Raw genomic sequence first — 15,123 nt, 5'->3', positions numbered from 1 at the left:
CATGAAAAGAACATGCCTTGGTAGCTGCTGGTTCCAGAATGATTAGAGAAAACCTGAATCCAACCCATGGACTGGAGGCAAGCCCAGCTGAGCCTCAGCCAATCCACACACATGTGAGTGAGAAATAAATGCTTACTGTCATAAGCCATGTAGTTTTCGAGGCTCTTCTTACAGCATTATTGCAGAAATAACTAATGAATATAGGTACCACGAGACACCTTGTATTCTCATAACCAACCCTTCCTTCTTCAGCGAAGCTAGTTTGAATTTTATTTTTCAACTTGCAATAAGAGAGCCATAGTTAACATGACTGTTATACTGCTTTGATCCATTTCTTTGCTTTGTTTTGAAAAAGGAAATCAAATGCCAGAAATTCACTTCTCACATTTAAAAGCGGCACGGTAGCTTAGAGGAACATAACCATGCCCATTCTCTAAACTCTAAAACAGCACGGCAGACTAGAGAGAAAAATCAGCTTCTATACGATTTGCATCTTACCATTTTCCTGTCTGAAGAGAAGCCAACTGCTACCCAACCATCTGTGTCTGCACTCAGCTCAAATTCCACATCAGCCCCTATCATCCGGTAGCTAAGGAAGTAGTCGCAGGTCTCTGCATTACAGCCCGGTTTGCCATATCTACAGGATATATCAAAACAGGTATTACTGCTTCTTCATCTACTTATTCAACATACATTAACAGAGCAATTTAAAAATTCCTTGGAAAGAAATACCCTTGTAATCCAAAGAAAACTCAAAACCTCTATATTCAATTTTTTCTCCTTAGACCTTGAGCACTGAACCAAAAGAAAAAAAAAAATTCAGAACTTTCAGTGTAGTGGCCATCAAAATCTTTATTCAAAGAGAATTTGTTTTAGGAAATGAAGGATTCAAAGAGAAGGAGGCTTTTCCAACAAAGCAGAGGTGTCTAGATGGGAGGCCCTCTGTCTATGCTACCGTTTTGTAGCTCTAGCCCATCATGTCTTGACAAAATAGTACTCATAATTATGCGGGGACTCACTAAATCTGAGATAACAAGCTAGCTACCAGAATCAATGCTTAATGTCTACGTAGTTAGTATCATACAGATATCCATAAGTCATGACTATTCACTTGAAAAGGAATTGGGTCTTAGACATGTCTATCATGGCCTGTCCCGCCCACAGCCTCTGCTGAATAAACACAGATATGTTCTGTGCCACGTGATGCTTCTCTATGTGGCCAGCTGGTGAGGAGCAGACACCTGGGCCAATGGCAGTACAGTCATAAATGAAGAATGAGAGAAGAATGTTCTAGTGCCAAGTGGCGTGCTAGAGATCAAGGCCTTTAAGTCTGAAAACTGGGGTGGCCACCAGAAACAGGCCCCATCTCTGCTGAAGTTATGAAGCGGTACAGGCCCCTGATAGAATGAACTGCATGCAATTTAAATACTACCTTGAGAAGTAAATCAATGTCTTAGCCTTAAAGTTATCCAACTCGCAGATCTACCAACCTAAAGCACCCCTTAGTTTTTCCACAGTCATCCACTTTGATTTTGGCAAATGGATCCACAGGAGGAGCAGTCGGGAAAGGGTAACCTGGGTGGTGAGAACAAATAATGGTTAGAAAATCCAGTAACAACTTTTCCGATGAGAAATTTTTCTTTTTAATACGTTGGCTATTTTCTATCACACGCACCTAGAAATGTTTAGGGCCTGAGAAAAGGGCTTTGTTTAAGCCTAATCACCCTCTTCATGAGGGGAGGGTATAGGGTACACATCTTTGAACCCAGCCTTACACGTTAACTGAGAATTTGTGGCTTTTTCTTATTTTACAAGTAACGAACCTGAGGCACTGAGACGTGGCCTCATTTCATATAACCACTGGCTCACCACTGTCCCCTGGGAGTGTGAAAATCAGTTTTAATGCAATACACATGCTCTAAGAGAAAAAATTAACAATGAAACATTTATATATTTGATAGTAGAGGTTTTCCATACCTATACACAGTAATAGGATTTTTCCATTTCTCTGAACTTCCATTTTCCATTAAGCTGTATAGAACATTTTCATATCTCACTAAATTCTTTAAACCCATCATTTCTAACAGCTGTGTATGTTTCTTGTAAGATTACTTAACATCAAAATGCATTAAACCACACATTGAAGGGTAGGCCTGCATTACGCTGCCAGTTTGTGACAGAAATACTTTTCTCTTAGGCTGTTGACTCCATGCACACAGGAACCATGTGCGATTCATCTTGTATTCTCTGCCCAGCATAATGCTTGGCACTGGATACCGAATAAATGATTGTCAAATGAATAAATAAACTCACTTATAGATACTAGACAGGGTCAATAAATATCAACTTTAAAAAATTATTTTATTAGTTTTTCTTTTCTCATTATTTTTAAGTCTTTCCTTGGTGATTTGCAATGTTTTTTAAATGAGGTTTTGTTTACCTTGTTAAATTAGAGTGTACTTAAAAAAAAAGCCACCAGGCCACGCTTTGCTAGCACACATCTGTGTGCTTCAGACTATTCGCATCTACTACCCTAGATCTTGATCATATGCTAAAACACAGCCCTATCTTTTCACCACCTTTAAGTAATTGGGCCAAATGCTTTACTTTTTCTAGTTTTATGCTAAGTCCTAAACCCATGTTGGTACTATAGGCTGAGTCCTGCCTTGGGTGGGTTGTTTTCCTCTTAATATTCATTGAGCAACTGCTCAATGCTGCAAACTATGTAAAGCACCTTCATATATATTCTTCCTCTTATTTTTCACTACAATGCTGAGGCCACTTTTTTCTCAGAATATTTATCCAGGAATATGACGACTACTTAACGTTTTTAAAATTCTATAGATGACTGAAAAAGACAATCCTTTGTAATGTTGCTTCTGACTAAAGTTTCCCGTCTTCTTCCCTTATCCTTACTACTTTCTAGAATCTAGAATAACACATTGGCATACGGCAGATTTCTAGCTCAATAAACACCGGTTATTATTACTATTAAATTTTGTAAACTGGGCTGAGAATAACCATTGGATAAGATCGTCTCTAGAAGAAGAATGGGTTTCCAAGCTCCAAGTAAGAGTAAGTTTCGGAACAAAGTTCACTTATAACATACCAAACTAGCTTATTGGTGTTGGCAAATGGCTTACTTCTTAGGGCTTTTCTATTTCCTATTACCTTATGTGCTTCTAAAAGTTGGAATGAGAACTTGTGTTGTCAAACACATTTGGGCATCCATTTAATATTTTCCTCTCATTTCGTAAGAGGCATAATAATTTGACTGGTTTTTGTCCCTACTTCCTGGGAGACTCTAAATCCTTGGAATTTCCCAAGAGAACTGTCTTTGTTATTCATGAGCCCCTTGGGATCACACCTGAGTTTATACTAAGAGATGCAATGACTCAGGATGGGGGCTGGTCACTAGAAAGACCAGCCAACCATGTGATTAGAGGTTTGGAGCTTTGAGCTAGTGCCACCTCCAGGGAGGGGCTGGGAGGCTGGAGATTGAGTTCAATTACGTAGCCAATGATTAAATCAATCATGCCTATGTAATGAAACCCCAATAGAAACTCTGGACACTGAAGCTCAGTGCAGCTTTCTGGTTGGTGAACACACTGATACACTGGGCTGGGTGACACACCCTGATCCCATGAGGAGAGGGCGTGAAACTCTGCATTTGAGAGCCCCCCAGACCTTGCCCTACTGTGTGTCTTCATCGGCTGTTCCTGAGTTGTATCCTTTATAATAAAACTGTAAGTATAACACTTCCTTGATTTCTGTGAGACATTCTAGTGAATTATAGAACCTGAGGGGGGTTGTGGGTAGCCCCCAGATTTGTAGCCAGTTGGTCTGAAGTGAGGGCAGTCTTGTTGTGGACCACATCCTTTAACTTGTCGGGTCTGTGCTAACTCCGGGTCATCAGTGCCAGAAACGAATTTCAGCATACTAGTTGGGGTTGGCATCAGAATATAAGCAGAGCAATATTACAATTTTCCCCTAAATTTAAATGATCTATTTAGCATAAAATAAGTTTGGACCATGTGCCAGTATTGAAGCTCTTGTCTCTCAGCTACAACTCAGCCTTCGATAGCCAGCTCCAAGATGAGCTGAATACTCTGCAAACCACATTTCTCCTTCGCCAGCTGGGTAGACTCTACCCAAGGAAACATTAGAGGGAGGCTGGGAGGCAGGAGGGAAAGAAGACCATTCTTTCCTGTTTGACTGCTGTCCAATAAACAAGTCCTCCGCAACTCTACTCCATCCTTGGAGGGGCAGGTGGTTCGAGTTTCCAGCTTTTTGCTAGACTCCCACAAGCAGCCTCATCATGCGCTCAAAGGAACCAGCAGCAGCTGGGCAGAGAGCTCTTATTCTCAGAGGATGGGTTGCAGCTCTGGGGGTTTTCTTGTCTGAGCTTCTAGGTTCTCACGACCTCAAGCACATCTCTCTGCTTCCCCAGTCCCAGGGGTGGTAGCTGCTTCTCGCAGTTACTTTGTGCTCCCTTTTTGCTTCTTCAGTCCCCCTAAAACCTACTTAGATAGCCCCCTGGGCTGATTATCCTGTTAAAAAAAAACTTAAAAAATGGGTTCTATCTTTCTACCTGGACCTTGATGGATGCAAACTAAAAGGATTAATCCTTCAATACTGATACAATGTAATTGTAGCTTATTAGCAGTTATCATTTTGAAGGCTAGAGAATAATGATATTCAATAGGCTCTGTATTACATGCACTGTACAATTTTATTGGAAAATTATGATTGTAGAATTTTAATTCTTAAGTACCCCAGGTGCACAGAATTAAATTGATGATATTTCTTGGTTTATGGGACACTCATATCAGTCTATGCACAGCTCATCTTATATTTTCCCCTGATCCATCCCTAACCCCATTTCCCTCCCCATCATCTTAGACACTTGGTCTAGTGTATTTCATGTAAATTCTTCTAAAATGGATGGAGGTTTTAACAAAAATGAGCACTCTGACACACACATCTTAGAAAAGCAATATTTGACTGCGATAAACTGAAAGGACACGTTAGTAAGAATGGATACCAGACAACATGGGGTTGGAGGGTAAGCTTCCCGTCTCTGCTAGTTCGTCATGGGGCATGGAACTCTGCCTGCCCAGGGTAAGGTCCTGCCTGGTTGCAAAAAGCTTTCCATATTCCCAACACCACTATCCTGAAACTCTTGCATGATTACCTTATAAGAAAACCATCAAAAGTGCCTTCAGCGGAACCTGGATCTAAAGTTAGGTTCCAGGCACAATCTCTCACTATGTCAACAGCGCCGCCTTGCCATGCAAAGGCCCACCCCAACTTACCATCCACCGTCCGTATGTTATTTTCATATACATGTGCCCTTGAAAAACAGATGGTTTGTGTATGTTTTTAATGTGCATAAATGACACTGTGCTATAAACTCATGCTGTTTATTATTTTCCTTCAGAAATCTATCCATATATGTAAATGTGAGACCTGTTATTACTCCTCAATGAATAGTATTCCATGATGTGCATGCAACCACATTTTCTGAAATAGCCTCCCAGGTTTAGACACTTAAATTGCCTCCAATGTTTGCGTTCTCAAATAATGAAGAGATAAACATCCTTACATATGTTTCTTGTAGACATATGCAAGAGGTTTTTGTTTTAATAAACCCCAGAGAGCGATGGCTGGGGCACATCTTTAATTCTTCAAAGCTCGACGAGATGAGCACTCAATAACAGCATCAGTTTACGATCCATCAGTAGCGCATGAGGGTCCGTTTCCCCACACCTTTCCCTGTACCAATATCATCTGACATTCTCACATTTTAATTTGTATTTCCCTAAGTACTTGTGGGGTTAAACATCTCTTCCTATCTGTACTGACCCCTGGGTTTCCTTTCTATTGGTCTTTTTATTTTATCTGGGTTTTCGGTCTTTTTCATGGGAGTTTGTGTATATTCCAGATATAAATTCACTGTTGGTTTCAGATGTTGCAATTTTTTTTCTCCTAGTCTGCCACCAATCTTACTTTTTTCTATGATGTTCTTCCTTGAACCAAAATCTTTAAATTTGATGTAGTCAAGGAAATAATTTTTTCTTCTTTTGGTTTGTGACTTTTAGAGTCTTATCTAAGAGATTAACCTTCATTCTGAGGACATGAAGCTATTCCTCTACATGTTTGTTTATTAACTTTGTAATACTACCCTTCACATTTAGATCTAAACCATTTGGAATTTATTTTTTATATGGTGTGAAGAAATCAGTTTTATTTTTCTCCGTAAACTGAATCAATTTTTCCCAACAACACTGACTAAATAATTCATTTTTTCCCTAGTGATCTATGAGCACACCTCAATAATTTACTAGTCCTCATATAAACATAGGTCTACTTATGGATTTTCTGTTTTGTTCTTTGATTTATTTGACTTCCTGAGCCAGGACCACACTACTTTAATTACTAGGTTTTGTAATATATCTTAATGTCTATCTTAGCAATTCATGGAACTTGATTTTTCCATGTAAAGTATAGACCCTAACTTATCAAGTTATCTCCCAAAATGCTGCTGGGCTCTTGTCTGGAACTGCATTAAATGTATAGATGAATTGGGAGAGAACTGATATCTTTATAATACGAAGTTTTTCCTTCCAAGATCATGGTATATCTCTCATTTATTCCTATCTTTTATATTTCTTAATAGTTTAAAATTTTTCTCTACACAAAACCAGTGCATTCTTTGTTAGGTAAATCTGGATATAGATTTTTGATGCTATTTTAAACAATATCTTGTTTTCTTTTACATCTGTAGCTTATTGTTACTAGAGCAGACGAGAGCTTTTGGTTTATGTATGCTAATCTTGTTTATGGTGACCTTACTGCATTTTCCTGATTATATCCGTTTATTGGTTCTTTTCGGTTTTCTATGCAGATACTCATATCAAGAGATAAAAACGTATGTTCACATAAAAATTTGTAGACAGATGTTCATGGCAGCATTATTCATAACAGCCAAGAATGGGAATAACCTAAATATCCATCAACTGATGAATGGATAAACAAAATATGGCATATCCATACAATGGAATATTATTCAGCCACAAAAAAGAATAAAGTACTGATACATGCTACAACATGGATGAACCTCAAAATCATTTTGCTAAGTGAAAGAAAAGAGTCACAAAAGACCACATGTCATATAATCCCATTTACATGAATTGTCCAGAATAGGCAAACATTGAGACAGAAAGATTAGTGGTTGCCTAGGGCTGGGGTGGGATGGGGAGAGCGGATGACGAGCCTGCAAGGTAATAGCTAAAGGGTACAGGATTTGTTTTGGGGGAATAAAAATGTTCTAAAATGGATTGTGGTCATAGCTGCACAACCCCGTGAAAAACCACTGAACTGTACACTTTAAATGGGTGAGTTGTATAAAATATGAATTATATCTTAATAAAGCTGGTGCAAAAAAAGAAAAACAATAGAGGTCTTGCATACCACTCCCTTGCCCCACTTAACCCAGTTCTGAATTCACATGTCGTGCATCTGATCGACGGAATCAAAACCACCTTCAGGATTCAGGGCAGCACTCCACCCTCTGCAATACGGGCCGAGACACTAGGGAGGCTGGGCCAAACGCAGAAGGAGCCAATCCACCATCCCTGCCAAGCTTCCCTTCTTTATTTGGTATTTATTGTAGTTGCACCTTCACCCTTGCCCTTGATTAGTCTCGCCAGAAATTTGTGTATGAGACTTTCAAAGAGCCAGCTTTTGGTCCGGGTAATCATTCACATTTGTGTGTGTGTGTTTTCCATTTCATTTATTCCTATGCAGACCTGTATTATTTCCTCCTTTTTTGTTTCTATTTTGAGTCGAATCTTAGCTCATTTGTTTGCACTCTTATTTTCTGATAAATGCATAAATAGCCCTCTAAGCTCTCACCCAGACGAGACCATCTTCTTTTCCTCTTGGCCTTTTCCATTCCTCCATTTTTCATTACTGGTTTTTTGGGTTTTCTTGGCTTGTCCCTTTCCATCCACTTTCCATTTTGGTGGCATTCTTTTTCTTTTTCTCTAAAATAAAAACTTGGCTTGAAACTAAATAATATTGGTTTGGGGCCAAAAACACAATTTTTTTTCTCCTTCCTTCTCTTTCCTTCTCACATGTGCTCTGTAAACCCTTCCAATAACTGTTCTGTTTTGGAGAACGATTAAAGCCATTTTTTCTCCCTTCAGATATTCCTGTCACAGGAGAGGTCCTTATTTTCTTGGCTGACGTCTTGGGTTCTCAATACGGTTTTGTGGTCTCCATTCTCGTCTAATTCACGGACACTATCTGTTCCTTTTTTGCAATCCCTTGAGCCTATTTTGCCATACTCCACTGGGTGGTTAATGGCTTCTGGTTTGCTCTTTATTGCTTCTCATTAACTGCTTGGATCGCAGCCCTCAGGTATTAATTTAGTACTTGATTCCCTGAAGTTTTAACCAGAAATTGTCTGTTCAAATCTCTGAGAACTACTGCATCGGCCTCCTTCTCTTTCTGGACTGCCTGAATCGTTGTTTCTGCTTACCAGAATCATATAATGAAGTAAAAACGTCAGGGGAGTTTGTAAAATGGAAAGCTTCCCACACATGTGAATGCCGGTTTAGCAAAGCTCTCACCGTGGCACTCCACTGCTGAGGAACCTGCAGTTCCCAACTGCCTACCCTATCAATTCCAAACCCCTCTTCTCAAGTTCGCCCATAAAAACAACCCATTCCACCTGTCCCATTGCATTTCCTAGAGCATGTCAACAGAGACCCTTCACGCCAGGCAGGCCAGACAGCTTGCACGGTCTTATCCATAAAATCAATCAACCAATGCACACAGTTCTCTCCTCGTTTCTACCTGTGTGACTTGAGCTAAGATATTTAAATTTTCAGTAGGTCAGTTTCCTTAACTCTAAATAGTAGCATCTAAGTCAGAGGGTTGCTGTAAGGATTCAAATTAATATGGATAAGGTTCTTAGAACAGTGCCTGGCACACACTAAGCACTTATTAACAGTTAGCTCCAGGGGCCTGCCCGGTGGCCTAGCAGTTAGGTTGGCACACTCTGCTTCGGGGGCTTGAGGTTCGCTGGTTCGGATCCTGGGCGCGGACACGTGTACCGCTCATCAAGCCATGCTGAGGCAGCATCCCACATAAAGCAACTGGAAGGATGTCTATGCCATACAACTATCTACTGGGGCTTTGGGGAGCAAAAGGGAAAAAAGGAGGAAGATTAGCAATAGATGTTAGCTCAGGGCGAATCCTCCTCAAATAAATAAATAAATAAATAAATAAATAAATAAATAAATAAATAAATAAATAAATAAATAAATAAATAAATAAGAGAAGCCTTTAAAAAAAAAGTTAGCTCCAATTAGTGTTATTATTGGGCTAGATCCATCGAGGGTACATAGATAAATTAGAGGTAGATTATTTCCCTTTAAAGAACTTCCAGATGGGGAAGGTGATGAGTTTTGTATCCACACACAATACGTGGTAGCTGTAGGAAGAATACAGGCAGATGAAGGAACTTCTGCCCTTTCCCCCAGGCCCTGTCCTTCTCTCTACTGTCTTACTAGCTCTTTCTCAAATAGAAAAAATTGTGGTGAGAACTTGCTGGTCAGAAACTCACTGGGCCAAGTTTTATAAGCGGTCAAATCATGGTGCCTTATAGATAGGCAACCGTGAACAGTCCTTCCTCTTCTCCTTCCAAGGTAGGGTATGGTCCCAAGGGCAAGCCAGTGACCACCATCCGTGTGGCTGGCTGCTAAGACTCAGGGTCTGCAGATCCTAACAGCAGGGGGCAGAAGGCTTCACTTGGAACTTAACCCTAAGTCAATTAACAACCAACTAAGTTTTTCCAGAGAACTCTCAGAATCGGATATTTGCCCATAATCATGTGGTAATCTGTTTTACATTCTACTGTTGTTCTGAACATACAGATTCCAGGTTGAGAACCTTAAGGGGAGGAGGTACGAGTGGTAGAGTTCAAGCACTAAGACCCTATCCAAACTCTTGATGACAGAGAGCAAAAAGGGTCTCGGCAGGGTTAGATAGTGCACTGTGAGACACTATCCTTGCCTAGCAGCAGAGGATGGGAGGAGAAAATCAGGGAAGGCTCCGTGAAAGAGGTGGCATTTGAGCTGGGACTGTAAGGATGAGTAGTACAGGCTAAGATAGTGGGAATCCCCCAGAATTCTGAAAACTAGCATCATCAAACCAAAACACAATTTAAATTAAAAAAATGAACATGTTAGGGGGTGATTAGAGACACCAAGTCAGCCAGTGTCCAGCCTCTAGCTTTCGGGGTCTTGGGCAATCTGAATACTGGAGAAATGGTCTCTGGACAGGGTGGGTAATGGTTCAGTGGGCTCTCCTACAGTTTCAGTGAATTCTCCAACCTCACTCCCATTATCGTAATTCCTATTTTCTGACTTCATACTACTAGGCCACTTTTTCATTAAAAATTCAGTTTGTTGGCTACTTTGAACCTGAGAAGGGTGTACCCTGCACAGAGGAAACAAGTAGCCCAATCACTAGAAAAAGACAACCCCACTTGTAATGACAGAAAGAAAGAATAGTTTAAAGATACTATTTCCACCTCTTCACTTGCTATTTCCTCCACGATCAGTCAGGCTCCCTCCTTCCTTCTCCACTGAATTCATCCCAGGACAATCCACCCATTCCCTCTCATTTCCTGAATCCATCAACTGTTTTGAGTCTTCACGCTATCAGGCCTCACCATGGCATGGGACACTGCTTCCTGACACCTCTTCTCCTTCACCTTCTGGGTGGGACACGCTTCTGGGACATTCCCTGCTCCTGCCTCTTCCTCTCTGGCAGTATCCTTTTAAGGCAGTGTCACTGACTATCTCTAAGGATCTTGGGAAAGTCTCCATTCAGGACCCACAGGGTTAAAGCCCAGGCCCAGGGTAATCTAGCAGAGGTGCTGCCCCTTAGAGGCTCACCCCACTAGCACCCACCAGATGGTTGTAAGATCGGCATTTGAAGATGAATGAACAGTCAGAGAGAAGAGTAAAAGAATGGACAGTGAAAACTCAGAGTGAGGGAAGAGGAGTGAGAGATGGTTGTAAAAGGAAGTTGGGCCAGAGAGAAAATTCCAGATAAAGGAGTTGAAGCTTCATCCAGGGAGCAGGTTGGAACCATCACAGATTTTTGAGGGTTAGAGCCAGGCTTGAGGTCGCATGTGCAGAATGGGTGAGAGCGACGAGCAGATAAACTAGGGGTCTGTACACACATCGCATGCCCTGCTACGCCTGTGGGGTCACCTCCCCTAAATGCCCTCCGTCTTCTGGCTCATCAAAGTCTTTCATGCTTCCTGGCTCAACCTTCCAGCCTTCCTATAGCTGCAGCCCACCCGATGTCCACGTTCATGAAACTGTCTGAACTAGACAACTAACTTCTTTCTTTCTGTATACACAGACTGACATATAGAATCTGACCTTGTTCTCCAATTGTTAGGTGCATGTGCCCAATGAGAACATAAGCTCTCATGTGACATGTTTGAGTCACCCGGCCGTGTGCTAGGCTGACTACGAACAGAACAAATATGTATTAGATGCTTTCAGAAAGAGACAGGCTCTGGAATATTTATTCTTTTGTAAAGTGACAGATTCTACTTCTGCATGTTGTCCTCTCACCCTCCATTCTCTCCTCCCTGGCCATATGGCTGCCCAGCAGAAGACTACATTTCCCAGCTTCCCTTGCAGCTAGGTCATATAATTATGTTCTTGCCAAAGAAACGTGAGCAGTAGTGACTTGTGCAACAAGCCCAAAAGGTAATTGCTTGTCCAAAACTTCCTCTCTTTCTCTTTTCCTCAAGATTGAACAAGGACATGCAAGCAACCAACTTCCATATAGATGAGGACAAAGCCTCAGGGGATCCTAGAGCAAAAAGACTGAAGGAACCTCAGTCCCTAAAGGCCCTTGTGGAACAGAGCTGTCCCACCAGCCCAGACTAGCCAGATTCATATGAGAGAAAATAAACTATCTTATTTAAGCCACTATATGTTGGGGTCTCTGCTTCAGCAGTTAAGCCTTTACCCAACTAATGTATTTCCCAAAATCCATTCTCTCCATCTTCCTTTATAGAATAATTCCAATTTTTGAATTGGGCACATTACTTCCCAGCTAAAAGGCTACATTTCCTAGCCTCCTTTACACCTATGTGTAACCACATGACTAAGTTGTGGCTAATGAAGTGTCAGCAGAATTGTTATATGGGACTTCTGAGTAATCTCCTTACAAAGCAGTCAGTGACCTTCTTCCCACTTCTTCTTTCCCACTGTCTGGAAAGTAAATGTAATGGCTGGAGATCAAGCAGCCATTCTGGACGATGAAGTTACATGCTAAGAATTGTGAAGAAGTATGAGCCAATGTCTCTGATGACCAGTTCTGGATTGCCTTCTTCTAGATTTCTTTACGTGACAGAGAAACTTCTATTTTATTTAAGCTATTAATGTTTGTTTATTGTAGGCAGCTAAACCTAATCCTGTTATAGATGCGCTCAACATCATACCAGTTGCTGGGACACACAACCTTTCAAACCCCAATTTGATTCTTGGATATTACTCTTAGCAGAAGAAAAGGAAAACCACTACTTTCCAAACTGCAGAAGTAAGAGGCCAGTTTCCATTCTTTCTGAACAGAATCAGCTTGACTTTTGTGCTCACTGAAGCCACTCTACAGGGAGGTCTGTGACTGACAAAACCCCAGTCTCTGGGCCCAGCCGGCCCCAACAATGGTGGCTCACACTAGGGGACCATAACATGTGTGATAACAGAAAAGAAGTGGGATGGAAGTGGGGAAGGAGATGCGATCTAGCTCTGATGGCAGGGCATGGGCAGGAACAAAACGCTTTGAGGCTGGGGTGCTAGTCACTGAAAATTTAGGTCAACACGACAGGGAGGAAATAAGGCAACATCTCTCTTTAAGTTGGGATTTCTGCCTCCCACCAGCCGCTCTGATTTCACACATCCCAGGCCAAATGGCGGCCTCCTCCCCTACCATCCCCTACCCCAAACCCTGACAGGGAGACTGGAGACCAGATGCTGAAAACTAGAGGAGCTAGTTTCAGCCCCAACTGTCCGCAGTTTCGCAGGACTTGGCTGACCACCTCTCTCGCCTGGCCTCAGTCTCCCCACCCGTAAAGCGGTGGAGGGCGCTGACAGCTCTTCGGGCCCCCTCTCCATGCGGATGGGAGTCTGAGACAGGCGCTGTGCCAGCGCTGCCTCCTTTCGCATCCTTACCAATCCCCCAGCCCCAGCCCCCGCCCCCGGTCCTGCTACTGCCTTGGTCCCCGACCCCGGGTCTGCGCTCCCCCAGCCCCTCACCCTCCCGCAGCCTCACCCTCCTCCGACAGGTAGCGCAGGTCGTAGAACTCCCCGGCGAAGGTGCCATAGGAGGAGTCGTGGCGCGGCACCGCCTCATCTGCGCCCGCGGCCCCCCGCGCGCGGCCCCGGGGTCCCCGGCCCCCCGGGCCCGCGCCGTCGTCCGCGGGGCTGGCGGCGCAGGCGGCGGGCCCGCCCAGCAGCAGCAAGAGCAGCGGCGCCCAGGCCCCGGGCGCTGCCGGGGCGGCCGCGCCATCGCTGCGCACCGATCCCGCAGCCAGGCCGCTCGGGCCGCAGCGAGGGCGCCGCGGGCGCGGGCCCGGGACTGCGCCGCCGCCGCCAGCACGCGCCCGGCCGCCCCGGCCCGCCCCCGCCCGCAGCCCGCGCAGCCGCGGAGCCGCCCGCACGCCGCCTGCCGGCCTCGGTCTGCGCGTCCGCGCTTGGGCCCGAAGCCTCCCCTTTCTCCCTAGCATCTTGTCCGCCTCGCCCCGACTCTCCTTCTTAGCCGCTCTCTTCCTGCGTCCTTTCTCCCATATCTCCTACTTCCCTCCCCGAGTCTCCTACAGACGTAGATTTGGGTCTCCTAGACTCTTGCTACTCAGAATGTGGTCCTCGGACCAGCAGCATCGAGAGCCCCAGAGAGCTTGTTAGCATCACTAATCTCAGGCCCCAGTGCAGACACATAAATCAGGATCTGCATTTTACCAAGATCCCTGGGAGACCCAATGCACGTTCAGATTTAAGAAGTGCTGTCCTGGAGGGTGTACCTTGGACACACCTTGTTAGAATTGCTGCCTCCCGCACCTTGTCCCAGCACATTTTGGAAGCATTTACTATACCCATTATTTCTTGGGATCATCACAGAAGTTGAAATAGCAAGATCCCCACTATATAGATAGGTAAACTGAGGTGCTTAGAGCCAGAGGAAAAGTAGAACCCAGCTCTTAGGACTGGATTCACCTGCTTCCTCTCCAGACTTTTGGAGTGTGTAAGCAGCAGAGGCTGCCGGTGCCCTTGCATAACCTGCCCTCGTCAAAACCAGGCAGCTGGTTTCCTGTTTCCCCGCTGCAAGCACGCGCAGGCCTCTGCAGGCCTGCTCCATGTCTGATGGCCACCCTGAATCCTCAACTTTCTCAAATTCATTCCTGTCGCTTGCAATTCACTTTTGGTTGTTTACTCAGCTATCCATTTATTAGCAACAAATAGTCACTACATGCCAGGTCCGGGAGTTCTTTTCTAATGATCAAACTGCTAAGCTGTTTTCTGTTAGAAAACATGGACACAATTCCTTTCATGCTGGTATTGCAGAGTCAGCATTTTAGCCTGCTTTTTCTATTTCTTTTTATTTTATTTTATTGCATAAACAAAGGAAATAATTATAGAGGTGGAAAAGCACAGAGGTTCCAAATGCAGGGCCAGAAGTCAGATTGTGTGGGCTGGTGATCAGTAACTTCCATGATGGCAATGAAGATTAGGTAACATGATAGAGGGAAGGATCAATAGGGTTCAATGCTATAAATATTAATGAAGATTATGAGATACAAGTATTCAAAAGGAAACTAGTGATCTCAACCCTTTTTGGCCCAGGGGAGATGAGAAACGGGATAGTGCTGTCCATAGTGAGTAGCTGGGACCCACAGGGTGGTGTAGTGGTTAAGTTCTCACTCTGCTTGGGCCGAACGGCCCAGGTTCGCAGGTTGGGATCCTGGGTGCAGACCTACTCACTGCTCATCAAGCCATGCTTCTATGTAGCCATAGAAGAGCTACAACT

At 43.5% G+C, this 15,123-nt stretch overlaps 1 protein-coding gene across 1 annotated transcript in view; it reads right to left on the bottom strand.

Annotated features, from left to right (window-relative positions):
- FRRS1L (ferric chelate reductase 1 like) overlaps nucleotides 1-13,623 on the bottom strand; it is a 28,105-nt gene extending 14,482 nt beyond the window's left edge. Inside the window, 4 exon segments of the mRNA XM_004423307.3 lie at nucleotides 499-637; nucleotides 1,491-1,575; nucleotides 13,372-13,587; nucleotides 13,590-13,623. Coding sequence (XP_004423364.2) covers nucleotides 499-637; nucleotides 1,491-1,575; nucleotides 13,372-13,587; nucleotides 13,590-13,608 — 459 coding nt within the window. The 5' untranslated portion in view covers nucleotides 13,609-13,623.
- Between the last annotated feature and the right edge of the window lie 1,500 nt (nucleotides 13,624-15,123).

The sequence above is a fragment of the Ceratotherium simum genome, chromosome 29 (assembly GCF_057802395.1).
Source record: "Ceratotherium simum simum isolate JZ-2026a chromosome 29, ASM5780239v1, whole genome shotgun sequence".
NCBI lineage: Eukaryota > Metazoa > Chordata > Mammalia > Perissodactyla > Rhinocerotidae > Ceratotherium > Ceratotherium simum.
This window is presented reverse-complemented; position numbering and strand designations above follow the sequence as displayed.